At 38.1% G+C, this 15,855-nt stretch overlaps 1 protein-coding gene across 1 annotated transcript; it reads right to left on the bottom strand.

The window, feature by feature from the left end:
• Positions 1 to 2,045: 2,045 nt before the first annotated feature.
• LOC132972650 (AT-rich interactive domain-containing protein 3B-like) lies at positions 2,046 to 14,551 on the bottom strand. Its single transcript, XM_061035636.1, has 9 exons — positions 14,245 to 14,551; positions 12,954 to 13,574; positions 7,557 to 7,631; positions 7,371 to 7,443; positions 6,018 to 6,201; positions 5,362 to 5,612; positions 4,687 to 4,950; positions 4,494 to 4,583; positions 2,046 to 3,264 (listed from the first exon to the last, which is right to left on the bottom strand). Exons 1-9 carry the CDS (start codon positions 14,269 to 14,271, stop codon positions 3,125 to 3,127), a joined length of 1,725 nt encoding a protein of 574 aa, XP_060891619.1. The 5' UTR covers positions 14,272 to 14,551; the 3' UTR covers positions 2,046 to 3,124.
• Between the last annotated feature and the right edge of the window lie 1,304 nt (positions 14,552 to 15,855).

The following is a 15,855-nucleotide window of genomic DNA, read 5'->3' as shown; positions in this document are numbered from 1 at the left end:
GGCCACCTTAATGTGGACCACCACCCCAGTCTTCCACTCCACAGGCACTGCCCTAGACGTCCATGCAACATTGGAGATAAGTGTCAGACAAAACATCCCAACAATGTCTTAATCATCTCAAGGCAAATCTGATCCACACCTGGCATCTTGCAACCTAGGAGCTTTTTGACTACGGTCCTCAGCGACCTTTGCCAGGGATAGAGTTGAGTTCCCCTGGATCTTTAGACTCTGCCTTCTCATCAAAAGACCTGGTTGGTTGGCTTCAGGAGATCCTCAAAGTGTTCTTTCCACTGCCCAACAATATCCCCCGTCCACGTCAGCAGCCTCCAGCCTTGCTGAGAACCGACTGAGCCGAGACCTTTCCCTTCATGAGTCATCAATTGAGGCCTTGAGACATACAACCGCAGATTGGATGATATGACTACAAAGTCGATCATCGATCCCAGTGCCAATGCTGTGCCTGGAGTTGGAGGGCAATTTTTTGCCTGTTTCCAGGGGTCATACTTTGATTAACTCGTCCTAAGTGATAAATCTAATCAAGCTCAAATTTAATGAACAGCTAGAGGAGACCTCAACGATGTAAAGTGTACAAAACTCAAACCACGTGGCCATGGCAAGAATTCAAATTAGCAATTTTCCCCTTGAAACAGGGAGTACTTTATAAATCACCTGTATATGCACTAATACGACCAAATCTTGACTTATATGATAAGGGCCCCAGCCTGAACACAATCATATAAGTCAAGATTTTCATTAATCATTAAAGTGCCATCAAGTGGCAATAGGTAATGTAATGGATTGTGCTACAAGCTACTGCTCCAAAGGGGTCTAACATTTCCACTTCGTGTCAGAAAAGCCTTAAGAGGTTATTTAAACATCTGTTTGCAATGTGTTTTTTGGATTACATCCTCTTATGGGTTTAACCAGATACACTTTATTTTTGGTGTACTTGGTAAAAGAGATCTTAATAATGAAAAGATATCAAACTCGTATAGACATTTTCAGGACATGGTCATGCCAAATTGGCCCTAGTTTCAATAGTAACTGAGGCAACTCGAAACCAGCATTCTTGACAAATGGTTAGATAGAATCTGTGAGCAACTGCCAACTTTAGAGAACGTAATTAAGTCAATGGTTCATGCTTAAGGATGTCCGATGGAGATATCCTCTCATTTGTGACTCATTCTTTACAGCCTGGCTAGCACCTTGAGAAGGGAGAATGAAGTTGGAGTTAAGAGACTTCATCAGAGTTAGCTTCACTAGCACACACGTCGGTTCATACATGTATATAAAAAGGCAAAATTTCGATCAGATGATCGTAGATATGTTCCTGGATTCCAACAGCTAAACTGTGGAGCCCCTGAAGTCCCAGAAAGTAAAAAAATATATATATGTATTGTGTGCAAGAGATAATTATGTGGTGCGCACAAGATAATTATGTACATAGCCTACATATTAATACGAGTGTAAATAAGTTAGGTTTGTCTTAGCACTTCAGTCAAATACTTTTCAAACAAGTTTCTACAAGTTATCAAATTGTACTGTAACATACTTTATAAACATGTACACAAACAAACATGTGAACATGAGTTTTTCATTTAAGTACCCTTAATATTCACCCCTCAAGTAAAACTCAGTGTTTACATTTACGTCAGGTAATGTTTAAGTATAACTGCTAAAACTTCAGGGGCTCTGTACTAAACTGACTTTAACACTTCACTTCATAATTCTTCTTATTGACAATTAGAACAATAGGCCACATGTGACAAAACTATCTCAACTCAGCTGCTGCTGGAGATCAAGTTAATAAATTAACTTTAAATATATTTTCAAATGTGGTATGGAATGTTTCTTTTATCATTTCAGGATGTGTTCATGCTTAAAGCAACTTTAAGATGACCGCTATATTTTTGCTTTTAATCTGAATAAACATACAATTAGTACGACAGAAGAGCAAAGATTCTGTGGGGCTATTCTGATATTTTGACTAAACTATATAGTAGTTGCAAAATGCAAACAATGAAGTGGATTTGAAAATGTAACGTTGACTTTACATAAATACAATTGTTTGGTACTCAACACAAGATTTGTTTATTTCTCATGGCCACATGTCCAAGAAATATGCCAGTCAAATACCAAGACATGTTTTCAATGATATGTCTTCTTGATTGTCCACATACAGTATATTTCAACAGAAGGCTTCATAAACACATGCTGCATTAAGTATTGCATATTCTCAAGAAAAGTGAGGTAGCACTGTTTCAGTGTGTCAAATGCTTGAGGTCATTAACGGTACATTCTCTGTGTTTACAGAAACACAACACAGCATTATTTTACGAGCTCTAATATAACAGTGATGAGTCTTTCCTGAGTGAAAAAAAATCTTGCCACTTTGTAAAGTGTATTGAGGTAAATTTGTATCACTTATATTCTAGATAAACTACGTTGCTCACATTTTGCCTTTGAATCACAGCTTTCATGATAAATGTTTTGTAATCCTGAAAATTATTAAATAAAAATGTAAAATAAAACAATGCAAAACATTAAAAAAAAAATCTAACAAGCCTTCTAACATATATATTTTTTTAGTTCAGTTTGATTGTAATGCGGGGAAAAGTTTAAACTACGAGCTTTAACTCAAACGATTACCAAGAGAAGTACAAAATCCATCCAAACTGGTCACAGACATGAACTGTGACACTATGCTAAGGCTTTTTGGTCTTGTCAGCTGCACTTTGGCAACATTGTTGTTCTACTATTAAAAAAGGCAGCTACTGTAAATAATGATAAATGTAAGTGACAACAGAAGGGGCTAAGTATTGGTCGTCATTGAGCACTTCCCCTTTTGAAGACACTTTTGGACAAACTCTGTAAAGCCCTTTATACATGAATGCCTCTACATTTCAGCTGCCAACAGGCACTACGGATTACTCGAAATCTGAAACGACATTACAGTCAATTAGGAAGCTTTTGAGGAGTCCATTTAGGCATACTACACAGCTGAGGTAATGTTAGAAAAATAAATTGCGGTTGGTTTTCCAAAGATTTCATACAGTACTTTCTGACATGAGAGGTATATTGTGTTTTCATTTTTGCTCAGAACCAATCTAAACACCAATGAGTCCTAATTTGGTCCCTTTGAAGAGGTGGATGATGAAGACAATGGACTATGAGAGGAGGAGAGGGCACTGAAGCCGCTGGTTCCTGCCATAGTTACAGCCTGAGACACCACGGGAGAAGCCGACTTCTGGGCAAACAGCTTTCCTGCAAAAGCAGACACAGAGAACACTTCATTAAAAATGTGTTTTTGCAGATATCCACAATTCATGTTTGTCACCTCTTCATGTCGGAGAATCTGGGATTACGATTAATCCGAAAGAATCACATCTCTAATACAGTTAGCATTGAAAAACACTTATCATATGACTAATTTGGCATGTTTAACAAAGTAAAGGGATGGATCTTATTGCCATCATGTACTGGTTTACAAAAGAGCAAAATAATTCAGCACTGCAGTGCACACCATGAAACAACTGTTACAAAGTAGAGTCAATACAATAATATCGGGGCGATCGTTCTGGAAATGTTCTGAATCTATTTGTTTTATTTTGCCAGGAGTTAGATTAGAAGATCATTACTTCTCCGACGTTGGCACTCTATAAAGCTAGAGCCATCAGGCCAGCATGGCTCTGTCAAGAGGTAACAAATCTGCCTACCAGCACCTCTAATCTCATTCATTAACAAATTATTTCTGGTCTGTTTGTAACAAATGGTTGACACTACTCTAAGTCAATAAACTTAATCCCCCCTGTAACACCTCAAGATGTAGTTTTTACTTTTAGGTTATCTTAAAATTTAAATGTAACAAGATACAACATTGTTAAGAGGTGCTGGTAGGAAGATACTTTACCTTGTCAGAGACAGTCCGGCTGTTTTCAACCCTTTATGTTAAATTAAGTTAATTCCAGGAGGATTCTTGGTTTGCTTACATTGTGAGAGAATGGCAAGAGAAATCTTTGTACCACAAACGGTAACAGAATGAGCGTCGCTGGGCCTTTAAAATGTGGTTTGAATGGTAAAAATAAAAACTGTTTGGATATTAATCAATAGTGAAAATAGTTAGATGCAGTCCTAGTCTACTTAATGCATCATTTAAAAAGAAAATGGAGCTTGGGAACAGTAGACCTCAGGAACATAAAAACACTACGAAGCTAGATATGCCCCCTCCAGACTTACACTCAACACATATAGGAGACTGTGATTGAGCATCTCCTTAAGAAAACATATCAAACACTGATATTTTTTTAAACTGGTGTTAGGTGTGTAACTGAGTTAATTTAGATTCTCGTTGTGCTTATATCATAAAGTAAAAAGTCAAGTCCACACTCGCATAAAATAGTATTTCAATTCTACATGTGCAATTGAAATATGTATTTCCTCTTTCACTTCATTGGAAACTTATAGAACAAAGACAATCTAATCCAACCACTTACCGGAGTAAATAGTGCCATTGACCTCCACTGAAACACTGATACTGGCTGCTCCATTAGTGGAGATACTCAGAGATAAATCCTGTTTGCTTTCTGTGAAAAAAAACAAAAAAATACTCAAATGAATGGACTCTCCTTAAATCATGTTATTAAGTAATGAATAGATGTGTCACACCAAACAGCTAAGGCAGCTCACCATGACCATTGTTGAGTTTGAGGTTCATGGGGTTGAACTGGGAGGCAAAAGCCAGCAGGTTTTGTTGGAGAGCCTGCTGCATGAGGCGCTGCTGCTCCTCTGCCAGCTGCATCATCTTCTTCTCTGGACCGTCGGCTGCCGCTCGCTCCCTCCTCTCTCCTCTCAAATGCTCCATCGCAGCAGCTTGAGCCAGCTGCTGCTGCTGCTGATGCAGTGCCAGAGCCATGGGCAGCCGGCTGGGTAAGACAGGAGTCGAGGTCTCATCTGGTTAGATGAAAAGAGAAGTCAAACTCATTTTAGAGATGTCACGAAATCAGAAGAATTGTACAAAGAAAAAATCATTTAAAATACATTAGTAACAGTTCATAAACATACTGAAAAAGAATCCTCTCCTTTATGAAAACACTGCATTATGACGACCACTAGAGGTCACAAGTTTTTTTTATTCCTCACTGAATCACAGGGCAGCCCACAGTAAATGGCTGCTGGGTTGCAGGTGATGAGCTTTGTACAAACCAAGTTGAAATTCAAAATGGTTTAAAAAACATTTTAAAATGCAATCCAAGTACCATCAGGTTTTGTTAAAGACAAAGAGAAATCATTTCAATGTACAATATCTCAAATCAGAGGGCACCACGCTCATCACATTTTAACACACCACACACTCTGCAATACCTGTGTTTCTCTTCAGGATTGGGCTGGCAGACCCCGTCAGTCCATTGTGCCCAGTCGGGGTGGTCTGCATGGGGGGTGTGGAGAGGAGGGGGTGTTGGGCAGAGCTTGGGGAGGGGGTATAGCGATACAGGCTCGTAGTGTAGCTGGGACGTCGGCCTTCTCTTCTATTACTGTCGATGGCGGCCTGCAGCTCACCTGGAGAACTCAGGCCCTTCTTCTCACACTCAAATGAGTAGAGGTACTTCATATACCTGCCAAGGAAAAGTCTCATTTGAGTCACATGTGCTGGTTCAAACAGGTATAGCTTTATATGTGACTACAACCTGGATAAAACATGAACATTTAAATCACCAGTTACATCATCGGATACTCTACCTGTTCACTTTGAGCACTTTTTATTTACCTCCAATTCATCAAAGCAACCACTTAGGATTGTTGTTGTAATACATATTTGAATTATTTCTTTATATATAAAAAAAATGACAATAGGGCCCATGATTAACTAGTAATGTAGGGAGAACAAAATCACCTTACTGGTTGGCACTTAAAGTGAAAAGCTTGTACAACCTTTGATAATTGTTTTTCCATTTAAACACAAATATTGTGTAACTTCTTCAAACTTTTCAACTCCTAAACAGAGAGAGAGAGACACCTACTGGGTGCGGAGGGTGAAGGCTGCACTGGTGATGGATGTGGGGAGGTTGAGCCCTTTGGTGATCTCCCTCCAGATCTTCTTGTTAATAACCTCCACCAGGCCTCCCTTCTCTGTCACGAGCTTATACAGCCGGTACAGGTCCAGCACCTGCTTGGCCATGATGGGAATGCGGTTCACAGGAGTTCCTAAACGAATGAAGAACAAAAATACTAATTACTCATTTACTCAGAATTATAATCCTGACAAGTTTAGAAGAAGAAATGGTGGTCTAGTGAAATCACTGTAAAGGGCATGCTAATCCATATTACCTATGTGGATCTCTAATGAAGCTTATTTCACATGGTTGGGGTGGGGGTGGTGCTGAGGGTAATTCCACTACAACTCTGTATTGATTTGAGCGCAGGGGGGAGGGGTGATTTTAGAGGCAGCAGTGTTTGCCAATCACAGGGTTGACAGCTCACCCTTACAATCCCCATTTAGACTAAAGGCAATTAATGAAGGAGGGTAAAAAGCAGTCGAAGCAATAAGATTACTTTGTGATTAAGATTAACACACAACACAGACACGCACACAGACATTTGGCATGGGCATGATGATTGCACCCAGGAGTTGAGATTGTTGGCTGCTGAGGTTTACTGTTAGGCCTGTAACTGCACTTTAATTGATAAAATTGCTGTTTTTTAATCAAAGTGTATTTAGGATTTGAAAAAAAGAGTAATGTGGATTAAAGCCACTTTAAATCCCATTTACAAAAACACTTAAATCAAAATGATTCTTTACTTTGACTGACATACTTTGCAGGGTTAGTTTTAGGCCTGTAGAGCTTAAAGTTTGTTACAATGCAATGGGTTAAGAAATAAGTAATCCCTTTTTAATAATTGATAATACTATGTCAGTCTCTTACTTAAATTTAACATCCACCAAAAACAAAAAGGGCAAACTAAAAAAAAAGTCATTTTTAAAAAGTAACATGGCATTTTGAACCTTTTAATGTATTTATCTTTAATCGGTATAAAATCTTCTGGTATTATAATATTGAAAACATTTTTGTAATAAGTGGTTGCACTAGGGTTGTTGAAAACTATTGGCCGCCAAAAACGGTATGTGAAAAGAGAATTCATGAGACTTCAGAGTGGTGAAAAGATAATATTGCATTTTTATGTAATCCCACACAGAAACATTACAAAAGGGATTTATATAAGGTATATTAAGCCTGATCCTCATTAAATAGCAGTTGAATTACTGCTATTATTAATTAAAACTTCACCAAGACCAAGGAATGACCAAGAAAATCTCCCTTGGTTACTGAACTAAAGGACTCCTGAAGTCAGAAGGCTCCGGCTCTTATTCTCACCTCGTTTTTGCATGAAGACAAAGAGTTGATCAAGAAACTCCTTCCTTTGTGGGTCGTTATCTAGTTCATAGAGCTGAAGGTTGGAAAAAAAAAAAGACCCATCAGCAACAAGACTGTAAACTGTCACTCTGCTATCAAATCAGAAATATTTGTGTGCAAAATAAAAATAGAGAAAATCTATAAGACCTTGGCAAAGTCCCTGGATGGCTCTCCTCTTACTTTTCCTCCATCATTGTCCTCAGGCCAGGCGGCACCCCCTCTCTGTAAAGACACAAAAGAAAAGAGAATATTAGTAACAAATTATATTTTTATGTGAAAAGAATTTGTCATTTAATAGTTATAGCGTGGCAAAAACACTGACAAATCTAAGAAATAATTTAAAACAGCTGATTTCAGACGATAAATGAGAGTACATGTGACACAGGAAAGTGTAACCTGAGAAATTTACAAAAAACAAAATATTCAGATACAGGAGAAATAAAAAGTGATCAAAAATCTAACTGTGGAATGAATGTGATAACATTTATTCAAAGCTTCTTTCTATAGCTTTGGCCTTCCCCCCTCCTGTATCTAAACCTGCTTTTATTTGACACAACTGAGAGTTTGAACAGCTGGTCACTGTGAGCATCTGTTTCCCTGCACTGCTGCACTGCTGTGTATACATATAAGCACATTTTTCTATAGGGAGTATCAGTTTAAAGCTGGTCAGTGTAAAAGGGAGATCTACCAAACACTCTGTTGCTCATTAGATAGTTTATTAAGACATGTTATTCCTCCATGGCCTCCCCCTTAACATGACAGTTAGAGGTTAAAAATGTGAGAGAAGGGCAGTGTGTGTGCAACTGTGTGGAAAAGCCTGCTGAGCGGTTATTGTCTTGCTAATGCATCCCCAGAGCGGCCCTATGCCGCTCGTCTCCAGAATGCTCTGTCCGTACAATGACATTACAGAAAGGATTTTTTATAAATCAAATATCCCTCCTATCCAGATTTACCCTGTGACATTCAATTATTTTACTGCTCTATTTCTTTCCCACTCATTTTCTTATAGTGTTGTCGTGAGACACTTTGGAACATGCAATAAGCTGTGCTATTGTTTCATGTTAAAACAAGCATGTCTCTTTAAGACAACAAACATGCTTTTGTATTTGACACAATCCAATGCTTCGATTACATTTCTTGTGGTTTGTCTAAACATTACTCTTCCCCCATGACATTTTTTTTCCTAAACTCTGCATTTTACTGTAGGCTACCAGTTTGTACTTTTACATATTAGCCCACTTGCTTAATGTTTGGCATGGAAACTTAATCTGATCTTACAACAACAACAAAAAAAAAGCATTTCACCCTCTGAGCAGTAAAAGACATGGGAACTAATAATTTGATGGCCTCCACTCCAACTGTTCAACTCCTCATGTTTACAATAAAAACACAATTCAAACAGCAAATGCTGACATGAACACACAGCTGCACGATGCACAACGCTGGGTTTTCCAACCTGTGTTGTCTGAGCACTATCAAAGGTCATTGTGATTTCAAACTGGGCATTATTTAGAACTAAAGCGTTCTGAGAAAATGTAAATATAGTTTATTAAACTTTAGTCTTCTAGTGGCAGAGCCATCCTCAACATATATCCATAACTTTTATTTAACAATTTCAACCATTGATCATTTAAAGTTAGGCTAATACTAGAAAGTTACGCTTAATATTTTGCTTTTAGAAAGCTATTCCCTTTATGTTTAACAAACGTGCATTAGCCTTAACCATTAAACATTTCCAGTTGACTTTTTTAGCGACCTTACTCGTAGCTAACTCATTTAACTTTTTAATCATTACTTTAACATAGATAATCTAATCATTTGTCATTGCATTAGCAAAGTTGAACCTTTAGCATATTTAAAAACATAAATATCTTAATTGAAGTCAACACGTGTAACTAACTTTTATCTATCTTTCTGATCGTTTTAAGCTAACTTGTTCAACCATTTTATCCATTACTTTTACAAAGACATTCAAACCATTGGTCACAAACCATTGGTCATTACCCTTATCTAAGCCTATTAGTAACTTTTTTTTAGATTTATCTTTGGGCTTTAATGTCTTTATTTACTTACTAGGACAGTGATGCAGGAAACCAGGTAAGTAGGCCAACCAGCGCCCCTAAATAGTTCCACATTTGAACAAATATGTTGCGAAATTAAGCTAACTAAAGCTATCTTTGTGATATCTTTTAGCTAACTAATGTCCATTATCCACTTCTTTCACACATTAACCATTTTTCATAAATGGTATCAAACTTTATTAGTTCTATCTTTTTCAAATTGTAACAGTTGATCTTTTCCTGTCAAATTTAGCTCACTGTTAGCCAACACACACTATATTTAAGCTAACTAATAAACTATTTGTTCATTAATAATTGGGACTAATAAAGTCACTTGCTAGTTCACACTCTTAATCGCAACACAGCGTAAGTTGCCCAAATATTACGGTACATTTCTTATCAAAATCAGACATTAATTTCTGTTTCTTATATAAACTCTGCCATTTTCTAAACCTTGTGTTAAACATATCCGTGGTTCGGATATCCAAATTCAAATGGACCCTTGTAAACGCAGATTCGACCCCTTGAAGCATATAAAACCTATTCCTCTGTCTTCACGTTCTTAAAAAGACACTGTGACTGTATGTATTCACTCTTCACTGAAAACTCTGCCCCTGATGCGACTCAGCCGTGACACATCTGCTGGCCTCAGCCGAGAATTTCTAATAAAAGACTTCTACTCCCCCACCAGAAGCTTATTGACGTGAAGGTAGATAAACATCCAAGTCTTTTCATCATCAAATGGGAATAAAACCCTTCCCCCCTTATTGATGAGCAAGTGAGACCTACTGTGGATCTATTAACAAAGAGCTTTCAGTTAATTGCTCACAGTTTTCACACATGCAGCCGTGGGAATCCTGATAGTATTCAGTATGTAGGTCAGGAAAAGGTTTCTTTTGTTTTGTTGAAAAAGGCCAGCTTTTATTGGCCTTTTACATTATTTAACATATTCAAATAACAAAAAAAAAAAAAAGAAGAGTGTTATGGCATGCAGACACAAAGTTGTTCTGTATGAGTGTGTCTGTTCAACCAGTGGGGATCATAAATGACACTTCATTAAAAACAAATCACACTATCCAGAAACTTTCGTTCGATAATGAGCTTCATTAAATTAATCCAGCCGCTCCAGCAGAGCAGCAGTGAAAACTAATCCCTCTCAAAGTTTCAATGTAACTGCAGGGGGGAGAAAAAATTTAATCCAAATCAAATTATTGAGCCTTTAGTCACCCGAACAAGTCAAGATCATTTATCCGGCCCCTCGCTGTGCTTTGAGCAGCCTGTCTGAGGACAATGCAGCGGGCTTTCCATCCCCGCCCATGTCATATTTAAGGACGTACAGTTGCACTGTACACAAAAGGAGAACAATGGAGACGCTGATACTGCGGTCTTCACAGAAGTTTGATGAAATAATTCAAAAAGTTAAGCAGTAGCAGTGGGAGAAACAACAAAGGGAAACCATAAACATACTATTTCAACAAAGCATGATTAAAAGAAAACTCAGGATACACGTCTCAGTGTTCCTCTTATTCTTTATTACTGTAATGTGTATGTGCTTTAAAGACTTTGATAAGTGTTTGGTGTATTCTACAGTTTTCTTAGGAGCTTTTTTAAATAAGGTTTTATGTATTTATTTCTGTTTTTTTAATGTACTAAATAAATAAAATGATGAAGTAAAAATGTCAAAAAAATGCCTCCTCCTACTTGTTAGTAATTTAAACAGCATCCTATTTTTATGTGATGAATTTATAAAAGGTCTTTACACAAAAGGGACACAACAAACCTCTCATTAACCTTTGGTCTAACAGAATATCAAGATGTTATCTGCACTTTAAACATTTCCGCATCGTAACCATTTTACACACATATAGCTTAGTTATTCTACAACTTCTAGCAGGACAACTCACTGCTGTTCTTTCACTAAAGAAGAAATGTCCTTCATTGTCCCCGGTGTTGTTTTGTGCTAGTCTAAGAACAGGAAATGCATCCTCACTGCAGTGGCCATATAATGTATTGATTACTTGCAGCTGAATTAAGCTGCCATTTAGTGTTGCTAAGCGACCACTAAATTATGCAAAGCTATCCAGTGAGCTAAAGCTACGTCAGCAATGAATAACTGTGCCTGTGGAGGCTTGGAAAAAAACATTAACAATAATGTTCATGAAGAGAAACAGTACCTTTTTACTCCATATGTGAATAACTTTTACTAAAACTTTGCAAACAGAGTCAAAGTAAATATCAAATATCTCTAAACTATAATCAAGAGATGTTTAATTTTCTGATATCAAACAAAAAAAAGCCAATACTGTACCTCATAAACTACACTTAGTCAACTTTATGGGTATTTGCTTGCTGGTATGCTGTGAGGCACTACAACCCAGCTGTCCCTCTGCCCACAGGCCTCATTAATCATAATGTATTGTACTAAAGTGGGGCCTTCTAGAGGGAAACATACACATTGAAGAGCCAATCAGATTGGACTCCATAAAAGAAGAAGAAAAAAACATGAGGGGTCCCTCTGTTTCAACAAAGTAGTGATACATATCTGCTGGAAAAACACACCGAAGGAAATCTGGCTGATAGAGTAAGACAAAAGTCTGAATGCAAGTCCTTACAGTAAAAACCAGCACTGAGCGTGAATACACACGCTTATGGCCACTTCATTAATCCTCTGCTCTCATTTTAACCCCACGTCTATCAGGCATGAACAGGTCGCTTTGAACACTTAAGGATTGGACCTTGTCCAAGACCAATTAGCTTGGCTGTTGGTGGTAAGAATGTGTTTTTTTTTTTTAAGTGTGAGACATGAGGTGAGGTACGGCAGGAGGAGAGATCTCTAGCCCGGCCGGGAATCAAACGCGATCTAAGTATGGGCATCTTGCCAAAAGGGACACGCTCCTTTTTACTCGACATGTGAGAAAACAGGCGGGCAGTCCGAGCAGTGGTGAGCCTGACTTTCAGCAGGAAGTCAACAATTGATAATAATAGAGGGAGAACACATAGTAGCTGAAAAAGGAAAGAGACAAATCTTTTCTCTCAATCCACATTTGTAAGAAATGTTTTTCAGGCCCATTCAATTCATATTTTTAGGAGGGCCACATTTTAAAAAACATGAAGTGCAAAGGGGACATTTACTTGTACTCTGTCGGACATGTAATACCAGGGAATCGAATGTGTTAACAATGCATCTTTTAGAGTGAAGTATGTTATTGTTTCGGTCTACACAACAGCATTTGCCTCTCCCGCATTTCCTCTGATAACAGCCTGGGTTAAAAGTCTTCAAAAAAAGGGTCAAATAAGCTACTAATACAAATAAAGGTCTGCTGATAGTCAATGTACAGGGGAATGAGTTGACATTATCTCTGGAAGGCTCGGACAACATCTTGTGAGGTCTCTCATAAATAGTTATTAAAACTGTTGTCTGCTATGTATGAGAAATAAACATCACCATCTTTAGAAAGAAAATACGGGACCGAAGTTAACTTACTTGTTTGAAAGATTCTTCAAAGCTCCAGTCTGAGATGCCGCTGGGTGATGAGAAGGCTTGGTGGCCTGTGGGAGACATCACCTCCTTCTCTTCATGCTCCTGCTTTATGGCTGAAGGAGGAGATTCAGACTTCACAGCACAAGTCTGAGGTGTAGAATAAGGAGGGAAGGGGAAGCCTGGAGCCTGCTGGAGTCTGGCCTTCTTCGCCTGCTGGAGAGGCCCGTTCTCCTCCTCCTCCTCTTCCTCAGAGTCTTCGTCCACGTCGTCATTCTCCTCACGCTCCACCATTTCCTGCTCCTCCTCATCTGAGTTTTCATCTTCGTCGTCTGGAGTGGTTCCGCTGAGATGGTGGTTGAAAGCTTGTTGGGCTGCTTGGTAAGTCTGTCCATCTGCTTTGCCGAATAAGGCTGCATCTAGTCTGGATCCGGAGGCCCTGGCTGCAGCAGCAGCGGCATGTTGAGCGAACAGGAGCTGGGCCTGCAGGAGATGTTTCTCCTGCAGGTTCATCTCCAGTTTGGCCCCTTGTTGTCGCTGTAGCTGCTCCATCATGGCCTCCAGCTTCACTCCTGCGGGACTGAATTGTGGACTCCCAGCTGAACTGCCCTCCTCTGACAAGCTTGACTAAGAACCGACAAAAAAAACAAATGAAGAAAATAAAGGAAACATAATACAGAGGTTTCAATATTTACAACAGTTTCAGTTTGATTTTGGTTTCCAAAGGAGGGGGGGTGGGGGCGTGAAGAGGCAGATTAACATTCATCAAATTCTTGTTTAGATTCTGGATATATTGTGTAGATAAAGTTATGTAATTTGTATCGTTTTTTAGTTTAACAATCCAATAAGAGTTTATGTGAAACGTGTTGAAAAAGGGGGGGGGGGGGGGCTGAGAGGGCCCCAGAAACACGTTAATGGTGTTTAAAGGGAAACAACGCTGATGACTTGAGACAATTATTAACAGGACAAAAAAAAAATCTGATTTAATTAGTAGCAGGAAACAAATGTTCCTCATTTAAGTTTCTTTGTCTTCGCTCTGCTAAACGCGATTTGGATTTTTTTTTTCACATTTTCTTCAGTTTCACTATTTTTGAATTACCTTTATTTCATTAGCAGTGCGGATTAAAGTAAGTTTAGAGCATAGGTTAATAACGAAAAACCACCGTCATATAAATAAACATGCTATTCAGTAAGTGATCGACGAACTGTTCGCTGAATTGTTGCTGCTTAATGTCTTCATTATCGGTGGTTCGCTTTGTTACTGTAACAAACACGAGTACTAGCCGTCGACACTCACCATTTGCGCCTTCGAGTAATCCATCATCGCCAACAGGTCTTATCTAGTTTTTCCTTTTTTCCTCCGGCAGAAATAAATCACATCGCATGACCAATTCGTTTTGTTTTTTAAACAGAAACGATTCTTGTGATCGAATGAGAATTAAAAAAAACAAAAACACCCTGTAGAGCTGAGGCTGGAGGAGGGGTAATGTTACTCAGCTCTTTACCTCCCTGGTCACCGCGCATGGAAACTCAAACATCTTTGATTGTCTTTGACTGAGTGGCCTACACCCCCAACTTGGATGAATGAAGGGCCCGCCCCGTGCGTAAAGCTCGTAAAGTGGGCTTTTCTTGCCTACATCTGTGGAACTACCCACCCTCTTCAGCAGGAAATCCCACCCACTGATTTTACCCAATACAGTGAAGGCAACACGACCTCTACTAAAAATAAAACCAAATGCATTTGAGTCCAAGAATCTGGACTGACGCTGACTCTTTCACACTGGAACTTGGTTTAACCTTCACACAAAGATGTTACTTGCATTAGTTCAACTTCACAGTTAAAAGATACCTAACTATTCTAGCTATAAGTCGTACTTGAAAACACACAGAACAACTGGTATGAAAGTAGAGAGGTCATCTATCTGAAGTGAAAATGTAGTTTACTTCCCCCAAAATAGTCCATCTGCCCTTATATTCAGTGTCTTTAATAGATCTATGTCCCTGTTACACTTTAGTACTTATTGGTACTTATTAAAGAGCCAGAGCAAATTGATTTTAACTGTAATTCAGCACTCATGTGAAAGTATCAGAGATCTTTTTTTTTCATGGTAATCATTGATAATTGCTTTTCCTAAACTCTTAAAATGATGTTGACAAAAAGCTTATATCAAGCTCAAGATGCAAGAGCAAATTAGACAAAAATGTTAATTGAGATTTAAACTGCTTCTTTTAGTCAAATACATCTGAAGTCACCAAACCTGAGTAAACCAAGTCAGAGATCTTGTAACAGGAGCTCTTGTTTTTCTTCAAGTTAATAAGGATATGCACATATGTTGCTTAGTTAACTGGTTTACTTTAATGAATGGGGAGGTTGAACAAACAGTGATGTGAAAAAGTAAAATCACAAACACCTGTTGTCTCCTTTCTTACTTACAATTCACACTAGATGACCTACTGGAGAGGATTAGGGCCACTGGAAAGATGTTTTTAGTTCAGAGAAAAGTCAGAATTCTGACTTTAAATCCAGAAAACTACTAGTCAGAACTAAAACATTTTTTTAAATTGCCTTAATCCTTTTCCACTGTTGTCTCATATGACTGTTTGTCAAATGTATTTTTCACAAAAGGTAAAATGTCTTTACATTTTTTAAAGAAAAAATTAAATTGTTGTGAACAGATCAGTATTGCACATTTACTTTGCACAGTAGGCTGATTGGCTGTACACTTGATTTTTTATATTTTAGAGCTTAAATAGTATTTTCTGCTCAGTCCCAACAAACTTATCATTCACTTTGCTTTGAGAAATGCAAAGATTCTCATTATAAAGTTAATCCATAATCCTGTGCTATCGTAACACCATTTATTGAAAAATAAACTATATTTTTACTCATATTTTGGTCAATATTTTA

Source organism: Labrus mixtus, chromosome 4 (assembly GCF_963584025.1).
Source record: "Labrus mixtus chromosome 4, fLabMix1.1, whole genome shotgun sequence".
Lineage (NCBI taxonomy): Eukaryota > Metazoa > Chordata > Actinopteri > Labriformes > Labridae > Labrus > Labrus mixtus.
This window is presented reverse-complemented; position numbering and strand designations above follow the sequence as displayed.

Bases quoted from the DNA above. Each gene is read 5' to 3' on its own strand.
- LOC132972650 (XM_061035636.1), bottom strand. From the start codon at position 14,271: ATGATGGATTACTCGAAGGCGCAAATG. The intron at 7,632-12,953 runs GTAAGTTAACTT...GTGTCTTTACAG, and splicing joins TTGAAGAATCTTTCAAACAA to AGAGGGGGTGCCGCCTGGCC. The intron at 4,951-5,361 runs GTATTGCAGAGT...TCATCTAACCAG, and splicing joins AATCCTGAAGAGAAACACAG to ATGAGACCTCGACTCCTGTC.